Source organism: Falco rusticolus, chromosome 6, assembly GCF_015220075.1.
Source record: "Falco rusticolus isolate bFalRus1 chromosome 6, bFalRus1.pri, whole genome shotgun sequence".
NCBI classification, from domain to species: Eukaryota; Metazoa; Chordata; class Aves; order Falconiformes; family Falconidae; genus Falco; species Falco rusticolus.
Window position 1 is genome coordinate 77,733,446 of NC_051192.1, and position 26,852 is coordinate 77,760,297.

The 26,852-nt window shown below is 36.6% G+C and overlaps 1 protein-coding gene across 6 annotated transcripts in view; it reads left to right on the forward strand.

The window, feature by feature from the left end:
- Positions 1–25,830, forward strand: part of ADGRB3 (adhesion G protein-coupled receptor B3) — a 466,021-nt gene extending 440,191 nt beyond the window's left edge. For 4 of the 6 annotated variants that reach the window (XM_037392625.1, XM_037392621.1, XM_037392626.1 and 1 more), the window contains 5 exons: positions 1,082–1,121; positions 3,675–4,318; positions 15,588–15,623; positions 22,974–23,078; positions 25,030–25,830. In XM_037392625.1, the coding sequence (XP_037248522.1) occupies positions 1,082–1,121; positions 3,675–4,318; positions 15,588–15,623; positions 22,974–23,078; positions 25,030–25,218 (1,014 nt within the window). In that variant the 3' untranslated portion in view covers positions 25,219–25,830. Of the gene's footprint in view, positions 1–1,081; positions 1,122–3,674; positions 4,319–15,587; positions 15,624–22,973; positions 23,079–23,835 lie in introns of all 6 variants that reach the window. The other 2 variants (XM_037392627.1, XM_037392623.1) reach the window with 2 other exon arrangements.
- The last annotated feature ends 1,022 nt before the right edge of the window (positions 25,831–26,852 follow it).

Consider the following 26,852-nt stretch of genomic DNA (forward strand, 5'->3'; position numbering starts at 1 on the left):
AATACACTGTGACTTTTTCTGCTGTCGATGTAAAGAGCACTGATGTGTTTTAAGAGTTCTCCCTTCATGGGGCCTTGAAAAATGTTCCTCTCAAAGTAAGTCAGACAAGGAGAAGATGCTAGACATTCTAGAGGGGGAGTCTGTTTAGTGGATTGGATTAAGGAGATTGTCAGTGGCTCAGTATGCCAATTTGGATTTACTAACATTGTTAGGTGATACATTTCAACGACAATTTGTCATTGACTGTAATGAGGACAGGATCAGGCCCTAAAAAATGCAAGCCTCAGCAATAAGATGCCCTTCAAAAATGGTGACTCAGAAAGAATCCAGCCTTTGGGCTTCACAAGAAAGAGATGAATTTTATTAAATATTTTTCATGTAATAAACTTTTTGTGGAATTAAAAATGTAATTAAAAATTGAATTCTCTAACAGGATAAATAGTTTTGTGTAACTAGGAAAAGTGTGCTTGGATTTTCAACTGTAAAAATTCATTCTTAGCTCTTACAATTCATTTTTGCCTGATAAAATAAATATTAGCTGTTCTTAGGGAGTGCAAAGTTTGTGATTACATTAGTAGCAAGGATGGACAGAATGTTATATAACAAATAACCGCTTCATAACAAATTAATGAAGTTTCAGACAGGGTGGACTAATTAGATTACTTATTCACAGTAATTTGTATTGCAGGCTGTTTTTCATACTTCTGTTTATAAAATTACTATGAAAAGCTTCCTTAAAGATGATCCTTCGATGAGATGTAGAAGTTACTCTTCCATAATCATAAAAAAACTATACGCTGTATCGTTTTATTAAAATTATATACCCTACTTCCACCTATTTTATTTTATTTTTTCTGGTCAGGCAGCATACTTTGAAAACCACCCAGTTATACTTTAGGAAACTTTGTAAAGCTCTGCTGTTGTAAAACAATACACTTCACCTTCTCAGCAACAAGAAACCACTTTTAAGAGACTATGACTCTGTAAGTAGGACATTTTGGAAGCGCTAGTTGGCAAAAAGGTACTGTGGTTCAGTTTTCAATTAATAATGGCTGTCCTGTTTCGTTGTTTCTTGTTACAGACTGACTTTGAAAAGGACGTGGACATTGCTTGTCGGTCAGGTAAGAACACTGACAGAGTATTTAGCCAGCAAAAAGAAGTCTTGTGCTATTTCCTTATGAAATAAAAGCCAGAAAAATACCAGTGCTTAATTGTTTACAGAAAATATTTATAATATAAACAAAAAAGCTATGCCACTGTACAAATACATTTATTTCATTTTTTTTTACAAAAGCTTTTTGCTAGAATTCAGCAGTTGGGAAGCAGCCAAAGGTGTGATTGTCTGTTAGAAAGCAAATGGAAGGAGGGAAGTTTGGGAAGGAAGATTAACCTTAACGCAAAAAACTTTCCTCGCCCTGGTACACATGCAAATTTGAAACAGTCATTTTGCTATCAAAAAAATATACAAATAGAATATACCTTAACAGCTATGCATATGGAAGATGCATCAATTGGTGTTCAAGAGGGTGAGTTTTTTAGGACTCTAAGTGAAATCAACAGTAGCTTAAGCAACATCATATCAGGAAAATGAAATTTGATTCCACTTCAGTGGAAGAAGTTGGGTTTTTTTAAAGACACTTCAGTGGTGTGATCTCTAAGTAGTCAGCTATATCTGTTTCTGCGTATTAAAAATAGCACATTTTAAGCAAGTCACTTGCCAGTCTTTCTTAAATGAAGTATAAAATAGATGACCATTTAAACCCTATAGAAATGTTTAAATCTAGGAGATATTCTCAAATGACAGTTTTTCCAAGGGAGGCAGTCTTGCCTAGATATCCTCCGTTTTCAATGAAGAGAGAAAGAGAGAGGCGGTGTCCTCTCCACAGGGTGAGTCAGGGCAGCAGCCTGAGTTGGCTGTTCTGTGTCACCCACCTGAAGGACACCGCCTGCCTGTGCTGGCTATATGGGGAGCCAAGAAGGCAGACTTCATTACGGGAAAGTTTGAGCTTCCAGTCACTCATCCTTAAAACACTGCCAGTTTGGTTTCTTGCAACATGGCAATAGTTCCTCCACACAGATTAGTTTTTAATATGCACAGGTGTTTTGAAGGAAGCAGGACCGTACACTGTAATGCAAAGGTATGTCTGCCACCATCCAGTGCAGACAAACATCCAGCATCAGTGCATGTAGCTCCTACTTCTTACAGTTGCCAACACAGCTCTGCAGCACAGAGAGCCCTGTCAGCGTCATCCTTAAGGAGATGGACTTTGAATACATTTATGAACAAGCTTTACTAGATAAATGTTCAAATGCAGTTTCTTTTAATGGAAGACTTAAGATAGGTCACTGTTTGAAGTGTCTTAATAAGTGTGCTAGGAAATAATGAAACAGCCACACTGAAGCTGGGTATTTGTGCACTGTTGTTTAGTGGTAAATTGCTCTTTTCATAATGGAAAAAAGAGGCAGTTCTGTGTGAGGTAGGAGAGCGGGATGCCTTATGAGGTGCTTGCTGTGGAACATGGCAGTAAACTGACAGGTACCAGGGTATCTGGGTCATCAGAGCCCTCAGGCTACCAAAAGGGATGTAAATGTAACATCTGAGATACTTCAAGTTGTCTTATTGTCTCAGCCCATGAGCTGGATTCTATTGCACAAACTAGCACTGGTGAACTAAAATATTTTCAACTGGGGCAAGAAAATCTTTGCACCTAACTGGAATAAGCCCTGTAATTGGTTGCTTTAATTTTTTTCCTTCTTATCTATCCTTTTTCTTTCATTACAAATGTTGAATTATAGACTTATATTTATTTTTTAAGATCAATAACTGTGATTTAATAGATGCTTTGCTTTTGAACGCATTCTTCAGTGCTCCTGGAAATTTTGTATTCTATGACATGATTAATAACTTTTACATGTGGCACTTACCGCAACAAAAAATTGCTGGGTGTTGCTACAGATTTGACCAGGAAGGTTTAGGCCTACAACAAAAGTGGATTATGGCTATTTTATGAGACATGTTTATATCCTTTATAACCTTTACAGATGCAGCAAAATATGTCTTCCTAATACCAACAGAATTTCATCCCAATGTGGTTACTTTTTCGTCACTTTTAGTTAAAAAACAATTTAACACAGAAAAGCTTTAAAAAGTCAGTGAAAAGAAACATTTAGGCTCTCAGGAACATATGTTCATAGTTATAATCTTATGGTAGGTCATTACAATGGATTGACAACTTGATTCTGCCTTACAATCTGTTTGACATTTTCCAGGAGGTTGTGTGGACTTAATAATGGCAGTACAGATGTCGTAGTGTAATTTTTTTGGAAACCCTTAATTGAGTTCCCCATGGCAGGCTTTTGCTTAAGTTTCAGGTCACCTAAGATCTATGTAAAACAGTAGAAATAGATGGAGTGTTTTCAATGTATATAAGTGGCTGAGGCTTAGTCAGAGGTCTGTGTCCATTATACATGGCAGATTGAGAGATGTTTTCATAGAAAAGAAACCACAAACCATCTCAAAACAATATTTATAGAACAAAAGTTATTATGTGGATAGAAAAAGAGTTAAGAAGATGCATTGGTAAGGGGAGCGCTGCTAAATAATGCCACCAGAAAAAGCAGCATTAGGCAGACACAGTTTCATGTTGTAAGAATTCTGTTCTCTGGACCCACAGTTCTGCATAAAGACATCGGACCTTGCCGAGCAGCTACTATAACAGGAACACTTTCTAGAATTTCACTAAATGATGAAGAGGAGGAGAAGGGACCAAACCCTGAAGGAATGAGCTATTCTACCTTGCCTGGAAACATCATCTCCAAAGTCATCATCCAGCAACCAACAGCTCTCCACATGCCTATGAGTATGAGTGAACTGGCCAATCAGTGCTTGAAAAAAGACAACAGTGAGCTGCGGAGGACTGTGTATTTATGCACTGATGATAATTTGAGAGGTGCGGATATGGACATAGTCCATCCTCAAGAGCGGATGATAGAAAGCGACTATATAGTCATGCCCCGGGGCTCAGTAAATACCCAGCCATCACTGAAAGATGAAAGCAAAATGAATATAGGCATGGATACATTGCCTCATGAAAGGCTGTTGCACTACAAAGTTAATCCAGAGTTCAATATGAATCCCTCTGTAATGGACCAATTTAATATCAATTTAGACCAGCATCTTCCCACCCAAGAACATATGCAGAATTTACCATTTGAGCCCCGCACAGCAGTGAAGAATTTTATTGCCTCAGAGCTGGATGACAATGCAGGATTATCAAGAAGTGAAACTGGATCCACAATATCAATGAGCTCTTTAGAGGTCAGTGGTTGCATAAACAAATTGCATGCTCTGGTGTTCTAATTATATGGTAAGACAATAAATTGTGTCTTGTTCTAAGGGGTGAAGCTAATGTTTTATTTCAGTATAAATTACTGTTTGGGATCATACACTGTTTTTCACTTTTCTCATATTATCAGAAGCGTTATTACCTAGTAAACAAGATAAAAGTTTCAGAGCCAGTCTGTATAAAACTGTATAGTTCTGGAAATTTAACATTCCACACAACTGCAAAGGATTTTGTGACCTACCAGGTAAAGTCCACTGGAAAATACTGTGTTGCTATGAGAAGAAAAACTATTCCTGTGAGAGAAGAGTGATAATCATTGACTCTACCTGCAAGCACATGCAGTTGAAAATATTTGCCATTTTATTGCTGACAATCATATCTGTCTCAGATATCATAGGTCTGATTCTGCTCTCACTAGTGTAAATCTGGGATTCTTCCATCCAACAGTTCATCATTTACTGATTTAGGGTTTTTGCACGTGTGTGCAGGCATTAATAGAACTGATGTGTGCAATAGGTACAGGTGGACATCATGTGGAGTATGCTAGATTCCAGTCAGATCACAAAAGTGAACTGAAAAACTTTTAAAAGGGATCCAGTTCATTACTACAATCTTTCTGTGGGATTTAAAGATTATAAAAGTGAAAAATATTTGCATCATTTCTGAAGACCTAAGTGTCAAATACTGCCATTCCTATTAAACTCTTACACAAAATCACTAGCAAGGTGGAGTTAGTTTCATACTTGGGCCCCCTTAAGAACTAGAAATAAATTTCACCAGCATTTCAAATATTATGAAACACAGCATTTGGTGGGAAAGAAAAAGACAATGAGAAAAATATGGTACATACTTACTCTCTGAAAGAAGTTACAGATGGAAAAAAATTCTACTGTATGTGCAAATTTGAAGCCATTAGCTATTGCTCTACAGTGTTTGGACCCACCTGTGTAAGGAAACAGACTTTATCTGGTTTTTAATTTGTTATAACTGTAGGTGATACTTCATAAACAGGGGATATGGTTATTTCTTTTAAAATTGAGTTTAAGTTTTGTGTGTGGATCGACTGAAAAGTTTGGGCAGAAGATCAGATCTTAGTTTCTTTTAAAGAGATGTCTTTACAAGCTTTGAAGGTGAAATATTTTCCATGCTGTTCATATTGTGTGTGTAGAATCAGTTTTTTACAAGACATAATTTAACAGAAAAAAAATAATTGAAAAATGAAGCGTGGGGCTTTGCAAGTAATCTAATAGTATCCACTTTTTGCTTGTTAAAGTGAATGTGTATAATCTTGCAACAAATCTTCAAAATTATTTCTAAAAGGTAGTTTAAGTGCTTGCCCACTCAGTACTCTGGTGCTTTCAAAGCAAGTTTGCATTGTTACAGAAGTTACTACCCTCAGTTCAGGCATATTAGTTAATAAAACTTAGGTGGTACACAGAAGTTCTCCAATTTAATGCAACCGCAGAAGCAGGATAGCTAAGGTCACTTTCCTGTAGTATCCTCTCCTACCTATCTACAATACTATCTTTGACATACTTTTTGTCAGGTATAGAGACTCAAATCCAGTCAAGATTGGGCATACAGGTGAAGTATCTAGGGAACATTCAGAATTCCATAAGAAGGTAGCCATACCTGCCACTATACCATCCACTCCCCCTGAGGTCTACATTACCCTATGGTAATGCCTATTTCTTGCCATTGGTGATAAAGATCATCTAGGAGACCTAAAAAAGAAGACGACCTTAGTTGTAAAAACTGGGAGAATAATTACTTCATCTTACACGGAATTCAAATTCCTGAGGCCACTTTGGAAAATGTATCTGAAAATCTAGGAGTATAATGTACTGCTCCATTAGAGTTAATCTTTTAAACTGTATTTGTATCAGCTGCGTTTGTATCAAGCTTACCTCTAAGATGCGATATAGACACCAAATCTGAATCACCCTTCTGTATAACATTTTTTTATATTCAGAAGAGACTACTAAGTACATAACAGAAAATGTCATAAAACATATTAAAATATGGTAGTAAATATTTAGTCTCTTCTAACTTGGTAAACATGGTAGGTTTAGAAAGCTGTATTTTCGTCCAGAAAGCTGTAAAGCGTTATGTTATTAAACCTAACCAAACCTAGCTTAATTCCACATACTAGGAAAAAAATAGATATTAGGGTAGATCAGATATGAACTGTTTTGGCTTTTGTGTCTGCCTTTGTGGTTCTCAAAACTACTTGATTATATGTGGCATTACTTCATCTTTTGGTAAGGTTGTGCTGAAACGAATTGAAGATAGGAACATGAAAAAAATTGTGCATGTAAGAAAATCAGAGTATCAAGCAGATCCAGATAAACAAATCCAGCCAGGTAAAGAATGTGTGGGCTTATGTATGCACTGTGTAAGAAGCAAGGGCTGAGGTAAAGCCCTAAAATGCTATTGACTAGAACTGACCAGCTGGATTAACTTTTATTGTTGCCATAAAAAATCGCTTGCCCTCCCTTCTTTGTTTCAAAATATTTTTGATGTTCAGTTCAATATAATTTTAGAAGATTTCAAGACCTTCAAAAGGCAACACTTTGTCAGACACTGTGGAGCAGCAAAACCTGCAGCAGGACTTTCAAGATCATTCTGTCGATGTTTTTCACACAGGGCATGACTAGATCATCTCTAAAGGTAAAGATCCTGAGCAGTAGGAAGCATCCTTCTCCTATCAGCTCATGCTGCTGTCCCACCAAAAGTCCAACATAAAAAACCATGGATTTCTGCTCTGTAGGGAAAGTTTCCCTTTCATTTCTCTGAAGAAACAGAGGTGTCCCAAGACAGGTGGTAGAGGCCTCCTTTTGTGTCGTATGCATGGTACAGGCAGTTGGGTTCCTCAGCTGTTTTCCACTTTCCACTTTGTTTCTACATGTTTTCTCTGGAATTAGCATATTACTATCACTTTGACCTTGTAATTATACATTGCTTATCAACTGCCATGTGATTAAAATGCACTTAGAAAGTTGTGACCTATGTTAACACAGTTCTTCCTTTTTTTTTTTTTTATTTAAACTCATGGTCAGTAATTATTAAGAACATATCAATGGGAATAGCTTACATGGTGGTTAGAGATTTGTCTTACCAGAATGCCGTAAAATGTTGTATGATGCATTTTCAGCCAAGATCTAATGCAGCTCTCATTTCACAAGTGTAATTATGAATCTACAAACATTTGAAGTCGCAAAAATACTGCAGGCATAACTGTTTGCAACTGGACACCCAGTAGAATACAATATATCGATCTACCTATTAATATACAATAGTTTTTATTTGTCCACTCATTTTATGGTAGTTGCTAATCTTTGTGGCCATAAAACTGAACCAACAGAATTAGAGAACACTCTGGAAAATATAAACCCTTAAGTTTTTTTCACATTGTAAATAACATTTTTTCTTTTAAATTTAATTTCCATCTTACTAATGAAACATGAGAATATTGTGTTTCAAGGAGCCAGTTTAGAGAAAAATATGCATTATTATTCTAAGAATTCAATATGTTTGGAAAATTTAGTTTCTGAGTAACATTCTTACCATCCTAAATTAATTAAATCAATTATTTTTTGTATTATTTTGCATATTTCAAGAGATGATCAGCCCTTAGGACAATATGTTTCTATTCAAATAATTAGAAACTGTACATAGAGATAAACACATAGCCAGAAAAACAAAGCTTTTAAAAATGAAGGCTGAAATGTCAGGTCTTGCTCATGTTCTCTTCTGTTTAGACTTTTTGGTCATTATGATCATTGGATATGGGTATTTTGGAACACAGCTATAGTATAAGCACAAGAACTAATGTCCTGACTTTTAACTCTGCAGGGAGGATCCATCATCCCCACCATTAGGTATCTAAATGTAGGTATTCCCCTTCTATTATGGAAAAAGACCTTTTCAAATTTTGGCTCACCTTTAGAGTCAGTGGACAGAAATAGGCACTTTTAGGCCACTTTCAGACATCTGCTCCAGGATTAAGTAAATCACATGCCTTCAGTGCAGGTGTCTCTTTTCAGGTGCCATAGAGGAAGCCAGAAAGAGTAGTTCAGACAAAAACATCAAAAATGTTAATGACCTAAACTTAGTCATATGAATCCTACAGTGTCACAAATTTTATTCTAAAACTTTTTTCCTACCTTTTATACAAATTTTATTCTAAAACTTTTTTCTAGTTTTTATATCTACATATTTTTTACTAAAACAAAATGCTTAGTTGGGAACAATCAAATACCTTATTATATATGGAATAATTTCAGTTTTCTAAAGATACTCTAAGAATGCCATAATATTTACATTTAAGTATTGCTCAGATAAGTAAAAATGTAAGGATCTGCAGATTCCCAATGTGTAAATCAGTAATTATTTTTTTTTATTAGTTGCACGTACCCATCAGTACTTATGCAATTATAAGCACAGACAGGAATATTAGTACATCACAGAGTTTCTTAGGAGGAGTAATTGAACATCTGGCTAATCTCCTGCACATCCATTATATGCGTGGATTAAAACTGGCTTTGCTACCTTGGCATCAAAGTGGCTTGGAGTGTGCTCTTTCAGTTCAAAGTGTTTTGATTTTAATGAAGAAAGCACTCTCAATACACTCTTTTGGAATGTTTTTTGGTTTGAAAATGTACACTCAGTGATGTGCTCATTAAAATGAAATTACTTTGAAGTGAAGTAGTGCATTCCCAGCCACTTAGATGCAGGGAAAGGTCAGGAGGTTTAAATGCAGAGGAAGAAGCTGATCTGTGCAATGTATCTCCAAGTAATTTATTTATTTTTATTGTGCAGAAAAAAAAAAAAATGCAAAGGGGAGTGTATACCTGCTGCCTGACTATGCAAGGACACTTACATCGTTGCCTTTGTGGAAAGAGAATGATAGGTTCTTTCAAGGGAACTACAGATAATGTAATGTGAACAGAAATGAAAAACATTTGGAAGGAGTCAAAGACTTAACTATTATAAGAGGAAGGACATGGAAAGACAGGCCCTAGAAACATGTATTAAAGGGAAGAAAGAGCATCTGCTTTAAAAGAATGGGAAGAAAATTATTTCCCAAATTGTTTGCCATGTAAAGGAGTGGAATTCTTTTTCCAGTCTCCTCTCTTCTTTCTTTAATCAGTTGCTGCTCTGGGATCTTTATGTGGAGTAAGACATAAAGCTCTTAGATTGGAAGTTGATTTCATGACCAAAATAATCCTTCTGTATTCATTCATGAGAGCTCTTAATACATTCAAAGATAGTAAACTCCAGAGGTCCTTGGCCAAATTGTTGGTGGGGGACTTCAGGAAATAAATACTGTTACGGCTGAGAAAATAAAGGGGTATGTTAGAGACAGTGAAGTGTAAAGAAGAAGTAAAGGTACTGATAAAGAAGAGAGAGAAGACAGACAGACGTGCCAAAAAAAATCAAAGATAAAAAAAAGATGGCAGAAATGGAGAAGAAGCTTAAAATGAAAGTATTAGGAAGAATGAAATAAAAGTATCGGGGAAGGAACAAGGTCCAAAATAAAAATAGAACAGGAAAGGAGAGAAGAAATATGCAGTTAAAAGAGTCGATCTGGTCAATAAAGTACCAGAGCATCAGGAAGAACAAAAGCAAGATGGTGTGAAGTCATTTTGATTTATGATATGAGAAGTAAAAAAAGAGAGAGAGAGAGAACAAAAATAGAGACGAGCACCACAGCAATTTCCTCTTTATCATGTTTCCACATTGCATTTATTTTCAGGCATTCTGTATCTCAGATTTCTATTCCTCCCGTTCCTCATTTCATTCTTCACTAAGCTGTGGAGGCAGCTCTTGCCAATTTTGTGACTCTCAGCAAAATGAAGTCTGGTCCTATAACAACCTTCTCTTCCCTTCATTTGAGGGAGTAGGTCTCAGATTCGTCTGACTTCAGAAATTGATGCAGTTTATTTTCAGGTTACTATACAGGAGTGGGGGTAGAATCAGGCAGAGTTGTATCTGGTAACTGAATAGGTAAAGAACCAAAATTTTAGTCAGTATTATGAAGTGTAGCATATATTTCAGTCTTTATATTATAAGCAGCTATCATAGCTATATAGGAGCCTTAAGAATCATATTTTCAGTTGTTTGCCTATTTAAGAAATGCTACATTTCCCCCCAAAGTCTTCAGAAACACAAAGCAAGTAATTTTGGTTGATTGAGTAAATACATATGCAGTTTAACCTATCAAAAAAGGGAGCAGCAAAACAGAATAATTTGCCAGAAGTTTTAAACTGAGATCACTGAAGCTATGTTTGTGCTGTGTGTTGATGTGCTAAATTTGCTAGCATATTTAAAAGATTTAAAATTCCATATTAAAGAGTTAATTCATTTTTTTCATTAAAATTTAACCTCATGTTACGAACTAATAGCCAACGTAATCTCCACTTCAGAAACTAAGGGTTTTTTCAGTTATATACAGACAAAAGGCATTTTACATCAAAACTGTCTATCCACATTTCACTTTTATATCTCTGAGGGCAAAAAATATTTTTCCCTTAATTTTGTTCTGGGAAAAAATCCTCCCCAGGCTAAGATCTTGCATGTTAAATCTAATCTCAGAGTGAAATTATAAACTGCTGATAATAAGGCTTTATATTAATGGAAGCATGGTTTTAGCCCTCACCATAATATAGTATCTCTGGTTTTAATTATACTTTGCACAACGCAATGTATATTCAGGAGTATCTAATGTAATTAATCAGGTAGTGCTCTAATACAGACTAGAATAAGGAGAAAACCCGGCATTTGCCATTTTACAGAGATGGAGAGGGATTTTATTAGTCATTGAGTGAGAGCAGCTCTTTCCTGGTACCAGCAGATTAGTGCATGGTGGTGTATGGAAATTATTATTCAGTATTCTATTTTTGTCCCTCAGTGAGCAGAGTTTAAAGTTGCTTGGAATTACACAGAGGAGCTATACATGATCAGCACAAAGTAAAATTGATTTTAAATAAATTACTGCTGCAAACCTCTTTTCAGAGCTTCATTTTGGTCCTGGCATGAAGAGTGGGGGGTGGATATCTTCACAAAAAGGGTTTTATCAATTAAGATCAAACAGCTGTAGAAATCAGAGACAGAAAAAATCTTGTCAGGTCATCTCTTCTATCAATGCAAGAACATTTTCTGCAGTACATTTCTCTAATACATAGTCAAACTTCACTTTCAAGACTGAAGGATCTCCACTGTTTTCTTTAACAGATTATTGCATAGTTACATAAACTTTCTTTATTCCCAACACCATTTCTGAAGTGTTCTTTTTTTTTTCCTTTTTTTTTTTTTCAGAATTACAACTTTTCAGATTTTTCTCGCACCAGCTTTGTTTATCAGTGTTTATATCCTTCTAGGGTTTCTCAACAATCTTCTGTGTTTGCCTTTTCCAGAGCAAACGTCTAAACAAGCTGTATCACTCTTATCCTTTCTTCTTGATCCAGTGTTATTAACTCTTTAAAAGTACCATTTGCTGCCCGCCTCTGAAATTTCCCTGGTTTACAGAAATGAGTTGGCTCCTGTTAGAGCAGGGTGCCGATGCAGAACTGTCACTGGAGTTGTTCCGAAAGGGCTGTTTCCACCCTTGCCCACTCGGAGACGTGACCTTTCTTTCATAGCACTTGCAGTTGTGTATGTGTTGCAGTTCGCTACTTACCCACACCCCTCATTTTTTTCAGAATTACACCAGTTAACCCTCTGCCGCTGGATAATTGCATGTGTCCTCAGTTTTTTAGGCAGTCTCTTTATTAGTTACCCTTGCAGGTCCCCAATATTTAGGGCTCTTCAGCTTGAAGAACAGATGACTAAGTAGTGACTAGGGAACGATTATTCATATTTCCTATAGTATAAAAAACAGGAGCATCAAGTGAAATGGCAAAGGGATAAACAACATAATTTCCTTTGTCATGTTATGCGTATTTAAATTGTGGAATTCACTACCCCAGCACATTTTAGATGTCAAAATTAAGAATAATTATAAAACATGATTAGACTAATGGAATGATGTAAAAAATATTACTAAGCTCAACAGAGTAAGGTCCTCCCAAGGAAATTCCCGGACTGCTGAAGAACTAGGGAGGGTAGTGTAGCAGAAATGTCACTTTATACTTGCCCTTCTCTCTATCATTCCTGAACCATCACTGCAGAACATGGTCAATTACAAAATACTAAAATGAAGCAAGTCATAGATATTATCCTTTACAGGTATTTGTTATTTATATCTACTAACGTTAATACTCAAGTGGATCTCGAACTAATCCTTGAAAAAAACACCAGCATCCAGTTTAATTTTTATGTCAGCTAAAATCATTTTCAGTTTTAGTGGTGGGGAACAGGATCAGCTTTTTGAAAAGGAACATACTGGTGTGACCAGTTCAGCAGCTCATTTGATGTGTGAGATTTTGTTTTTGCCCTTACTCAACTTCATTCAGCTGCTGGCTTTTGCTAATTTAAATTATACCAGATGACTCATTTCTGAAACCACTTAGGTATGTGTGGAAACCCCCATTTTTCTCAGCCTGAAGAGACATAACAAACTTCATATAAGAAAAAATGTATAAAGTGATTATTTGCATGGTTTAGGCTTGTATATCATACAAAAACTATGAGAAGAATTTAGTAAAATGACAACTTCCAGTTGGGACCAAAGGGAAACTCTTCCATCCTTATGAGATTCACAATGACTTTGTGCTTCTGCATATGTTCCCTCTCTCAGAAAATAACACTGCAGTCATTTCAAGGTAGTGATGCAGTAGCCAGAAGGACCTGATCCTGTACCTAGTGGTGTCAGTGACAATACTGTAGAATCACTTTCATGATCAGCATACTTTGTTTTTCAGAAACTCACAGAAACTTTCAGAAACCCCGATACTCTTTGGATCTTTGTGACAGTTGCGTACGTTTTGTGTTTTAGGAGACTAGATTCTGACAGCACTTGTGCAGTATTTCACCATATGCAGCCACGGAAAAGTGAAGCACAAGCACAGAGCAGATGTTTTTTACTGCATAAATTTAAAATAGATGTGTTTGTGATAGATTCTTATTGAGCCCTAGAAAAAATCCTAAGGTAAACCTGTAGTATGACCTGTTTGGTGTGATTGAACAGAAAAATTGCAATAGTTACGTCTTTCTGACAATAGCTGAGTTAGATATATTGCAGTCTGTTAGATATGTCTTTTTACCATCTAAACAGTGGTAGAGTTGTCTGGCTGCAAAACCTAATAACCCAGTTACACCAGGAATATTTTCACTGTGCTCAAGCAGACTTAAGGCAAAATACAAAAGCTCCAATTTTATACATCACAGTATCCAGCAAACTACACATTTCTTAGAAAATTTTCCTTCTCAGTCAGGCTGTTCAATGACATCAGATTTATTACTGAACTGTAGCTTAAAAATAGCTTTTTCAAGCATTTTTCAAAGCTAGTCCTGTAAACTTCACCTCATTATCTGCTGTACATATTTCTTCTTTTGTAACCACTGAGCCTCTACAGTGGTAGATATGCTCTAATTGTACCTTAAAAATAGATCCCTCATTAAAAATATGTAGATTTCTTCAGGTGCTGATTTACTGTGTAACGATGAAGGCCTATGTCAAAGGTACACTTGTACCGTGGCCCTCATAATATGAGTGAGAAGTAAGAATTTGCTTTTAAGAATTTGGGCATTACATCCTCATATTTTTCTTACCTCTTGTTGTTTCCATGTTTTCATGATACTTATTTTTGCAGAATTGTTTATTTTTAAATACTCTGTTTAAAGTGTGCTACATTAAGCCAAGCCTTGCTGATGAAAGATAGCTTCTCCAAAGCTTGTTGTTGGTTGTTTTAATTGTATTATAACCTGTTCTTTTATACTGCCTCCCAGCTCTTTAGGCACCAATGTGTTGACAATACTACAGTGACAGTCTTCATATTATTGTGGATTGGAGCATCAAAATTTTACTACAAAACCATAAGCATGTCAGAAAGTGGTATTATCAAGAGCTCAGACACCAAACATTTTCCGCTTTCTACACCTAAAAGACTTGTAAAATTATTTCTTTCAATTGCAAGAAAACAAAATAGCTTACTGAAACCTGCATGTTTGTTAAACCAAATAAAATCAGTGCCTAATGAAGTCAGTAACATTATTCATCCTGACTTAACAAGTTTGATCTGTATCTCGCTGCAGAAATCAGGTGCAGTTTGAAAAGGTTCCTTCACCATGACTTAAAGCCATCTTTTCCTACCACAAAAAACAGTTAAATTGTAGCAGCAAGCCTTTTCTTTTTGGGGGGTAATTTTCCCTTCCTTTTACTCTCCTTTTTGAAGAGGAATGTCTTTCTTCCCGTTCACATGTTCTTTGCACTCTTTTCAGCTCTTGCAACCTCGCTTCTTCTTTCTACACCTCTTTAGTCTATTACAAGCCATTCAATTGCCAACCTTAGGAGAAAAAAAAAGATATTTTAATCTCTTCTTTATAATATCTCCACTTCTTTCTGATATAATTTGACTTTATAATCGGTTTCTTTTAGAATCTGTAAAAAAATCTGTGCTAAATTATTTGTGATATGTCTAAGCAATCATATTCTGTTGCATTGTATACAAGTGATTACTTCGCTAGTAAATCATTCTTGCTTTATATCAGACGCTTTGAATCAGATTTTTCATAAGTGTAAAACAAAATCATTGCTTTCTTCATCCAGATTGTCATTGCAAACAAACAAGCTGAAGCTATGGAAAGCATAGATGGCTTCGGCTTGATTTTGCTACCAATTATTCCATTAAAATCAATGGAGTTGTACCAATGTAAGCCTGATGTAAGAAAGAATCAATTTCTACCTATAAAAGTCTAAATCATAGTTATGTATAGATATCTGTGTAAAGAAGCTCTAAGTATTATGATAATTGACAAATACTGCAGAAAGTATAGAAACAGATTTATTTTATACACCAACAGGTTCAATTGCATGCAAATAACATGCACATTATGCATCCCGGTGAAATGCAGTGTGGTTTATTTCAGATAAAAGAATATGATACTGGTCTAATAAACTGTATGCAAAGTCATGCATATAATCTTAAATTATCCAGATAAAATCTACAACCTCTTACAGAATACCTAATATATATCTGACAGGAAAAAAGAATGTTATTTAGACTCATTAGCATGATTTGGTGAATAGTCCCCTTGTTAATGCAACCTCTTTTTTCTTTCTTTTTTACTGCTTAATAGAGAAGAAAATCACGTTATTCGGACCTTGACTTTGAAGTAAGTTTTACTGAATTATTCCTGATCATTGAAAGTATTTTCCTAAAAGTAAATGTGGAGTGTCCATTTTAGCAGATTTTAGTTTTCCAACATAGTAGATGTCATAGGGTTGTTCAATTGATACTGTACAGAACATGATGAGCAATTCATTAGAACTACTTTGGTGCAACTTGTTTATAAAATATTCTGAAATCAAGCTATCATATTGCAATATTAACAATCATGGTTTCAGTTTTTAAATTCTCTGCCTCTTCATTTTCATCTGGGATTTTTTAATTTATTTTCTTTTCTTTTATTTTCCCTGGCTATCTATTGAAAAAGTGTGACACTTGTAGGACAGGCCACATCATTGCAGAAAGTTGCTTTGTTCAAGAGATTCTCAATCATTTGTTCTATCTCTCTTTCTTCAATTCTAATTTACTAGCATATGAGTTTCACATCCAAATAGTGATTATGAATGTGTCAAGTTTGAAACAATGAAGTGCTGCAGTTGTCAAAGCTTATGAATCACATACTGTATAAAAAATCAAGTTCATGTAAGGTGCTTTAGGTTGGATATCCACAATTTCAGACTTAGACCCTGTTGAGTGAGAAAGTTTGGTGGTGTTAGTTAATGACCATTTTGTTCTATCACAGTCAGTATAATTAAATCTCTTAGAGTTCTGTTTATTCGAGGATTTTTTTCTTTCTACCAGAAGCAATACAGCAGTTAGTTTTCAAGGGGATGTTAACCATTTATGGATTGGGGTTTTTTGCATTGGTTGTCTGTTTATGCATATTAATAGTTTGATATAATTCATTATGTGTGTCTCCAGACAAGTTGAACAATCATTTGCACGGAACCTACAGATCTTGGGCTAAACTTTGACATCGAGTGATCAGTATATATCAACCATGACATAAAAAGCTTTTGTTTGCACAGGCAAACAGACAGGGTAATTTTTAATTGCTATTATTATTATTTGGGCTATAAGCACAAAACAGGCACTTTCAGATTTCAGCTTCTAGTTCATAGTAAAAAAAGAGGCAGAACTTGCAAAATGCAGCCATAGCAGTGGTCATAGAAGCCTTGCAATGATAGAAGGGTTTGCTTTGGTGACGTGTTTGCTGAAATACTGACCTTCCGTGTCTGATTGTGATTTCTTGGTAGTTAGTTTAGCATCATGCCTTAATCTCTTATGTCATTTCTGCCCAGAGACTATAGTTACTTTAAGTCATCATGTAACATAATGCACTAAAAATTCACACAGTAATTTTAAGGAAAATAAAATGAAAAATTACCCTAAATATGCTTTAGGATAAATGTGTAGAAAGGAAGAAGGAAAACAGGAATCAACAGCAAAATTCTGATGAGCAAGCAATTCTAAAATCAAATTCAAGAAATATGAACAGAAGTTTTATAATTATAGTGAAAAAAGTATTCTGAATTTTACTCTTCTTTATTGAAAGGTAGGAATATCATGCCATCCACGATGAGAACGTTCTCTTTAGTATCTGTGGCAACAGATGCTGAAACATTCTTCCTATCGCTCAGGAGAGCATAATTCAACACCAAACAAACACCAGCAATGTGGTGCACATCCTGCTCTCAAGGATGAGGCTGCCCATTCCATATTTTCTTTTGACTCACATAGTTTATTTAAGATGCTTACACATTTTTCTTTTTTTGCTTGCAGCATTGTAGCTCCATAGCCTAATGGTTTTAGAAGTATGATTATAATGCAGGAAAATATAGTTGTTCATAAAAAGGGAAAGATGGGGCCATTGGGAGTGACTGCTGAGGAAGTGAGAATGGCAACGATATTGTGCCAGTTGCTGCTGTGCTTTAGAAATACTGACTCAAGACTAACCCCATCTCACCTCCCTGTTTTACGGGTCCTCTGATTAAGCCTGTGGGATTTCCTGTGTTCTTACACATAGCATGGCTGGTCGGCTGAGGTAAAGCAAAATAAAAGAAGCCATAAAATGTTCACATAGCCACCCAGATTCCTTTGCTCAGCAAGGCATCCTGATGAAGGGAGTTGAGAAAGTGTTGTGTGGCCAAAACACTGATATTCTGATACCTCAACACAGCTTAACTGCAAAATAGAATAAAGCCTGGAGGTGAAGTCAGGTGAGAGTGATTGGCCATACTACTTATATGTTTTAACACTTTCTTTGCTTTGTCTGTGCCAGCTGGCACTCTCTGAGACAACGTCCTTCCACAGTTTGAGGATAACAAACACTATGGATATGGTTCTGAGGATAAGAAATGCTAAATACACGGTATGGATAAGACTGTCAAGCTTGGCTCCCTCCATCCTTTTCCTTTTAACAGTCTCCCAGCAGTCACTACACTCTCAGGCTCTCACACGTATCTCTCTATATCCATACAAGACAACCCCTCAGGCTATGCCTATCTTACCAAATTAAACATTTAGGGGATTATTCATGGGTAACAAAATGCCAGTTTTTATATGGATGAATTTTTAGAATGATCTTTGCTGTTTTATTCTGGACCACCCTTGTCTCTCCAAACACTTTCCAAAATGTCTTTAGGGAACCGGCGCAATGTAGGTACCATTCACAGCAAGCAATCTGGTTGTAGACTTCTTATTTTGGGAACTAAGAGAATTTAGTAGCACTCATAGAGAACATTCCATTCTAGATGGTGCCAGAGAATGGTTTTGGACATGTTTGACCTAACTGCTGTCAAGCCAAAGTTCCATAGTTAAAAAAAACAAACAACCAAAAAACAAACAACCAAACACCAAACCAGAGACTGTGCTAGTAGGCTGCAGTGCAACACTCACCTTAATATTGACAATTTGAAGTAAAAACAAAGAAACACAAGACAAGACAAGCAATTTTTTTCCAAGGGTCACAGATGAAACTCAAAGACAGCTGCTGCGTAGCGTGAACGCAAGCAGACTATGACTGTACTCACCATAAAATACTCTGTCCCTGTTATCATCAATATATGTAGAAATACAAGTGTACTTTTAAGAGTCTTCGCAATGGGCTGTAAATAATAACAGTCCTCTGACTGTGTTGGGTAGTGTTATATATATCTATATATACATATAGATATATATATGCCTCCAGTTGAAGGAAAGGGAAAGAGAAAAGGATGACATCTAAACTGACCAGCCCTTATCATAGATCTTAAGCTGGTTAGAGAGGAGGATCTCAAAAACTGGGCTACCTGTGTCTTCTTTTCACTTTTTAAATAGTTTACCATTACATTCTTAAATTATCCCTTTATGTAGAAAAAAGGAGACAAACCGTAACATGCTGGGTTAGTCTGTAGGCAGAAAATATTTCTGCTACATAACATACTGTCCACTATTAGATTTTGCAAAACACTGACTAATGCAGTCAAACTTTGGAGTTTGTTAAAATTGTCAACATGCTTTACGGCTCTTTTCTTGCTGTTACCAAGGATTAATTTAGGCTCATTCATGCAGTCTGGTATCCATATAGGTCTGGGCATTTTGGATCCAGGCTGCTGCTGGCTGTGGTAACCCCAGCTAAGTGCCCTCCACCCCCAGTTATTATGTTCTGTTTTTCCCTAAAGCTGGACAGGTAGCTTTTTAATGAAGGTTCAGCACTAACAGTTAGCTGTCAGATCAAATAAAATTCATTCTAATTATGTTGAACAGAAATACAGATGCTCTGGAAATTCCCAAGAGGACTTTATAATAGGTGTGCACTGACACTTACAAAAACATACCGGAGAGTTAAACAGTATTGACATGCATTTTAGGATTCAAGATCACAGTTACCTTTAAATTCTATGAGAGGGTCTGACTCCTGGATTTCCCCAGCCATCCAACCCACTCTCCCCTTTCTATAAGGGATTCATTGGATCTGCTCTGGTGATAACATTTATGCCAAATAATTCAGAAAAGTGTCTCATTACCTTGCTCGCCAGGATTCAGGTCATCTCTGGCTCTTCTTGTGCTCCACCCACGAGGGAGAGCAAGGGTACACAGGACCAGTGTGAATACCAGAATGTTGTCTTTTCTTTCCACAGTGCAGTAGACTCTTACCAGCAATAATGCTAAATTGATCAATAATTGCTGGAGCTGTATTCTTTCAGAATTTCATGTTCAATAGCTATTCATTATAACACTGCAAACTCACACAGAAGTTTAAAATAATCCTTTTACTAACCTGAAGGCACCTCTTGAAGAAAAAGGTGGAAAAAAATATGCCTGCAGGGAAAGATCCTTTCCCATTCCTAAATCTGGCAACTGATCACACCTATAACATCTTGAAAACACAGCATGTTTCCATTATAGGGCTGGGAAGGCATTCCCCCATCTGTTCTTTTCACTTAGCTGTTTCATACAGTACTTGAGAGAGAACATTTTTACCTGTGACAACACCGAAAATCTCCAGGGCAAACTGAATTACATCATTATTATTATTATTGTTATTGTTATCATCATTAATGCTATTCATAAGATTGACCACAAATCTTCATGAGAATATTCGTGCTTGAGCTAGAGTCCAGCTAAAACCCTGTCATAAATTAAAAAGGGAGCAGGATACAGAGTTATGTTTGAAGTCCTTCCCATGTTGATGATAGCCATCCACACTCTGAATCCTCTTCTGAGAGCAGATGCTCATCAGAGTGAAGCTTAGTCTTTTCAAAACACACACTTGACATTACTTGTGAGTAGAGGTAGAAATGTGGAAAGGGTGTAAGTGCAGTTTGACCACTTCTAGGTTGTAGGGCATAAGAGTTAAAGACCACAAGATGTGTGTCTGTAGCCTGGTCGCCAATTCAGGTTCTTCTGGGGGGATGCAGCATTAATGGGCAAATCCCCAGCCGCAGCTAAAGAAAGTGTGTTGTCAAAGGGAAGCATGAGAAGCCTTTTGCCATCCTGTTGAGGTCCTGATGCTGCAACAACCATCCTAGTATATATCGGTCAAGATCTCCAGCTCTGTATTCGTAAAGCTTATATATCTGTAAGATAGATAAGGCTATGTTTTCAACATTGCCCGTTTAATAGAGAAAACAGATTAAACTCCCACAAATACTTTGTGTGTTACTTTCTCATAAAGGAGAAAGAGTTATGCAACAGAGCATAGTTTTTCTAGGAAGGAGACAAGATGGTGTTTTCTAACAGGGAATTTAAAAGAACTCTAGAAAAGTTTTTCTTTTCTTCCCCCCAAAAAGTTGGAAATTTAAGTTACTGCACCTTCCATTAAGACCATTCTGTATAAGCATTGGGGAGGAGCAGGTGTCACTGGGTAGGAACTATGGAATGGAAGCCAGGAAAACACAAAGCAACCAAAAGGTCCATAGGTACATATGCATACCAGTCATTCTGCTATTAAGAATAATATGTAAAGCCTTTTTTTCTGGCAGACTTCCCAATGCAAGTGTTTAATTTCTCCTCCCACCTGCTTCTCCTCAGGAACAATGTAATGAACTAAGACATTTGAATTATTCATATTTGCTATTTAACGAATTATTGGGTACATGATTCAGAAAAATATCAGAAAGTAACATTCGCTCTATTTCCTAGCCTTCTATTAAAATTTTTCCAACTGGAGATACTTGTTTCACAGTCATATGTTATTTCCTGATTTTAGAGCCAGTATTTTAAACCACCAAATTTGTTTTATCCTGTGAGCATGTCTCCTTATTTCAGCCAGTAATGGTCTTTAAGACAGAACCTTACTTTTTTAAATTCTATGTATATCAGATTTGCTACATATTCCTGTCTACCGTAACAGCAGTAGCTTAAAAGAATCCATAGGAAGTCAATTAAGTGAAACTGCCCCCATAAATTTAGATCACCTATCTCTAGTTAAATTATGTTTTGCAAGGAGTTCCTCACCAAATCCTGCAAAATTGTTTCCCTATTCACCCCACAACTCATGTTACATTAATAGGTCTTTAATTGCTTGCTGTATCTCATGTCTCTTTTGTGAATAATGTTGCCAATTTCCTGTTCTCAGAAGTGAAACAAGTTCTCATGGTACGATGTAGCTATAGTGAGGATAATATGCTTATTACAACATAGCGGTAGAAATGCATGGCCAAGAAAGCAGCCACATTTCATGAGATTTATAATCACAGAAGGCAAATGAAAGATAAAAGTTAAAACTGGCATTGGTAAAGTGTTATTTGAGGGTCAGGCACTGCTACTCGATTTTAAAAGGTACTCATCCAAACTTGGCAGAAGGATTACTTGCTGGGAAGGGTCACACTCCGGCACTGCGTATGTAAGTTCGCAGGGTTTGTCAGGTACAACACCAGGGAAAATCAGGTTTGACGATTAGTGAACATGCATAGAGGCTGGTGTCCTGCACCTTTCCTATCAACACGATTGGCTGCTGCCCTGGCTGTTACTCAAGTTCAAGCAGTTATGAAAGCTTAGGAAAAGCCAAGCTGAGCCCATCTGCTGTTGAACTGAGGCGAAGCTTCCTCCATCCCTCCTGTTCCCTGTCCTCAGGCCATATAACCATGAATTTGGTTAAACAGTAAGAGCCTTCAGCTTTGCTCCAGAGGTCAGTCTGAGTCCATAGCTGAGAGTGAACTTCTGTTCAGAAATAACTCAGATGTTGGGCTTGATGGCCCAGGCTTGAGAACAGGCTTCACTCTCCATGTACTGCCAAGGCAGATACATGGCTGAGCACTGCTCCAGCTGTGGGGGCTTGTTTGGCATCCCCGCCTCTTGCACAGGAATGCCGTACAATTATTTTGTGTGGAAAAGTACCCTGTGCATGGGCTAGAGGGAGGGTGGGTTCCAACTGCCCAGTCCATGAAATAAGGAAGCAAGTAAAATTGAAAAACTGTGCCTACTTTTGTTAATATGAACACTATTTCAACTGCATTTTATAATGATCTGAATGACAAAAAGATTTGTAATTAGAAAGTCATCACATTTGGGGCTTTTCCATTTTGGGCCAAGATTTCTGAGTTCAGTGTTCTCATAAAAATGATTCCAGTAGGGACTATTATAAACTGCTGTTGCTTTCCTATAGAAATTAAAATACTATCATCTGTGCTGAAAACAGAAATTCTAGAAAATATTCCTAATGTGCAAGAGAAGTATCCTTCTAGGAAACTGCCATCACTTTCAAAATACTTCTAGGCTAGCACAAAACCAGTGTCCCTTAATTTCAGCAACTCAATAAATGTGGGGTAAAAACAGTCTCTTGTACACAGGAAGAACATTAAACAGAGCAGAAAGAAGGCTCAGTGCAATTTCACTTCTGTTGGTTGAGTCTATAGGGAAAAGATGGCCCTGCCAAATTCAATTTACTTTATTATGTTGGAGAAAATAATGCTTCTCTTAAAAAAAGCCTAGATTCAATTATAAATATAAGCAATTATGTTCCATTTTGCAGAAGGTCATGCATACAAGAAAGAGGCACATGGAATTGTTTCAAGAGTTAAATCAGAAATTTCAGACACTGGACAGATTTCGGGATGTACCAAAATCAGGCAGTATGGTAAGTTTTCCTTCTTAGATATTTAAAATAATGGGTCCTTAACAACAAGAGTGAAACAAGAGTCTTTTGAATTCAGTGTATTTCCCAAGAAGACCTCTCTCTGTGCTACCTCTAGATAGCCTCAGAAATTAGAACAACAGATATTTTCAGTAATCCAACCTATTAAGAGATTCATTAGTTTTTACAACTAGACCATAACTAACTCACTGACATTACAGATGACAAGTAATTGAACTTCAGGGAGTACATTTCAAATCTGTGTGTGCCTACCAAGTCCAAGGGACTTCATGTGGAGAAAGCAGCTTACTGATATAGTTTGGCCAATAGGGCTTTTCCTCTAGCTAGGCAAGCAGATATAAAATTAGTTACTACAAACAAGTCCAGCTAAATTCACCTATATGTGAGATGGTCCAGAAAGTGCACAGGTTCTCTTTAATGCCATGTCTTTTCCATAATAGGTTTATAAATATTTACCATGGGAAAAGCAAAAATTAAATCATCCTGAATTGACTCCGCTATCATCATAATTCAAATCTATACACACACACTCATACGCACATGCATAACACCCTGACTATATCTGATAATGAGAGCAAGGAAATAGTTGATTCTACCTAATTAAAATGCCTAATTTAGTGTGACATATTTGTTAGCAGTAATATTATGACTAGTAACAATTTTTATATAATCTTATAATATAAAAACTGTATATTAAATGGAACTGAGCTAGAATCATTGTATTCTATAACTTTTTCAGAAGAGCTACTCTCAGACATGAAGAGGTATTAAGCAGATGCGAGGCCAATGGATTTACATCACATCATCCTAATCCATCAGAAATTTGGCCCTGGCCCTGATTCTTTGATGAACCTTTAGCTGTGATATGTGTTATTTTGCACCCAGTTCTTGCTCACTCCCCCTTCTGAGATTTCCTGACATGTAAAGTCTGTGTTTGCCTCCCTATTTGAGATTTGCTCTCCACATAAAGCTTAAATTAATTCAAAATCTCAAAGGGAATCTCAGTGGACGAGTTGTGTTTACTCTGTTTTGCATCGGCACTGTGTTTTTGAAAAGTCTGCTAATAAAAGCTGCCTAGAGGAATGGCGTATCTGTAAGATAGTCAGAGAGTGATCCAGGTACCTAAATATAGGCATCTTAGGCTATTTTAGACAGCCCCAGGTGTCTTAGTCTAGAGTATGGTACAAGCAGTGGTGACACAGGACTCAAAGGAGACCTGCACCTCTCATGAAGGCTGATAGGAGATCAGGCAGAAAATCCAAAAGTATCTAAAATGTTGCAAAAATGTGAAGTTTTGGCAACCGAGTCCCATACAACATGTTACAGCACAAACCATGAATTAAATCAGTCTTAGTCCCTATTGCCTTCTACCCTAGAAAACTTGGCATTAAAAAAAAAAAAAAAATCGGTAGTAAATAAGCAGCTTTCAGCCTGTTAATCCTAATATACATGAGCTTATCAGCCTGTAAAGCAAGATGGGCTCTCACAGCACTTTCAAGGACTAGGTTTCTGTGGTTCTGTCATGCACCTGCCCCAGTTTAAAATCTGACTGGCAATCCCTGTTTCAAACCACTCCATATTTCAGGCAGCAAGCTCTTCTCAATTACCTTCCCTTCTTTTCTCCCACCTTTCTACACAACCACTATTAAAAAGATGGCTATTGGTACTGGATCACTTGGCCATTCCTCATGTACGTTGGTTCTTGTGAAAGAAAGGGCTTAGCTGGCGGCTCAGGTGAGGAGCCTGCCAAAGTGTTGATTGTTCACAGAGAAAGAGTCACAACAGCGCTGAACACCTGCCAGCCTGGCTCCCTGCAAAGCCATCTCCCCTCTCTGGCTTCTGTGTCTCATGAGAGCACGTCAGCAATCAGCCTTACAAACTGAAAAGACATTATTTCATCCTTGGGTTTAATTCTTCTTTCTTTGGTCTTCAGGAGAACTCAGCACCGAGCAAGGCTCCATGGGACAGTTTCAAAACCTCCGGTGACTACCAACACTATACAACAATAAATGTATTAGACACAGAGGCAAAAGATGCTTTAGAACTCAGACCAGCAGAATGGGAGAAGTGTCTGAACTTGCCTTTAGATGTGCAAGAAGGTGACTTTCAAACAGAAGTTTAACAAAAACAAACTGAACAAAACAAAAACTAATTAATTGCACTGACAATAAAGAGACTTTGGGAATCCTGACGCTCCTGTCTGAACATTGTGACTACTTTATGTCAGGCTCTTCCTGTGCCAAATGTCAGTGGTTTTTTTCGTACAGTATATTCCCACTAGTGCGGCTAGTGGAGAACCAGGTGTACAATTCTTACCATCGTGTGTTGTAAGTACCCGTGGAATGGATTTGTAAGGTAATCTTTATAGATAAACCTCAAGCAACAATTCATGTTGTAACAGCTTCATTTGGTTTAGTTTTCAAAAAACTTCACCATGAAGCACAATGTATATATTTATGCAGTTTTTAAAGTTTATAACAGTCTGTTTGGCCATTACTACACTTTTTACTTTATAATATAAAAGCAAAGTTTTTGTCATTAAATGAATGTCTGTTGAGCTACATTCTTCATTGCTTTAAATGCAATAAAGTAATAATCTCACTTTTATATGAATAATATATTTCACATCTTTATTATTGCAGTTTTCTCTGGAAAGCTCAGAGTAGCTTTCTCTGCTGCAGCTGTGTATAAAATATTTAAAATGTTGTATGGTGTAAATAAACCTTTGTCTACATATCAGTTTCTTAGTGCATTTTATTCTGTATTTGTTTATCTTAAATTTGCATATTTATAAAGTTTTCTTTAAAAACACATATTGCATATGTATTTGGAGTTTTAATAGTACATTGTTCTAGCTCCTGCAAGGAGATTCTAAAGCATATTAGTAGGTTTCTATAGCCACTCTGCATTTTCTTAGGTGCTCTTTTGTGACAATGTGCCACATAAATTGGACTTGTGAGAATACTATTACAATTGTTTTGTTGTAGAAGAATATTTGTCTTGTTGCAGAAAGACAAATAACAGAAAATAAGTTCTGATGAACAACACCCAAAGAAAATGCTAATTTAGAACCATTACGTCTTGTTGCTGTATAACAACAAGAAAGACTTTAAAGATAAAAAAATCTGAAGTATTTTAGAAAAAAATATCAGTGTGTTTCATATTATAAATCAAAAGCAGAGCATGATTTATGTTGAAAATACAGTAAAGCAGTTAACTGTAAAACTAAAAACAGTTAAATTAAAGACCAAATCTCCCTTTCCATGCTTAGAACCAAAAGTACATCTTAAAATCTTTACTCATCCACAACATAATTGTGTAGGGCAGGTATGGGAAGATATTGCAAATCTTCAGGTGCTGGTGCTGTATTCCTAAAAAAAAGTTTCCAAACCTGTTTTGGTTCCTGCTGGATGGAATTGAATATGCTGAAGAGTAATAGATGGAGAGCTCTCAGAAAGGAAGAAAACATGACCACCAATCTCCTTGGGCAGAAAATATACTAGAATAGAGGCTTGTCAGCAAGAACTTAACCCAGACCATTGGCAGAAGGAGATCATCATCCATCTGTTGGGAGAAACGTACTTAGGATCAGCCTCAGGACCAACCTTAAAGAAAGTGTTTGAGTCTGTAAATGCTTTCTCCAGACCATAATAAGGTACTTAAGTCATGAAAATGAACCTGATTCTGCCTACTTTGAGTGAGCATCTCATGCAGAGTGCAGAATTCTCTAATCTAGTGCTTCAGAATCTAAATCTT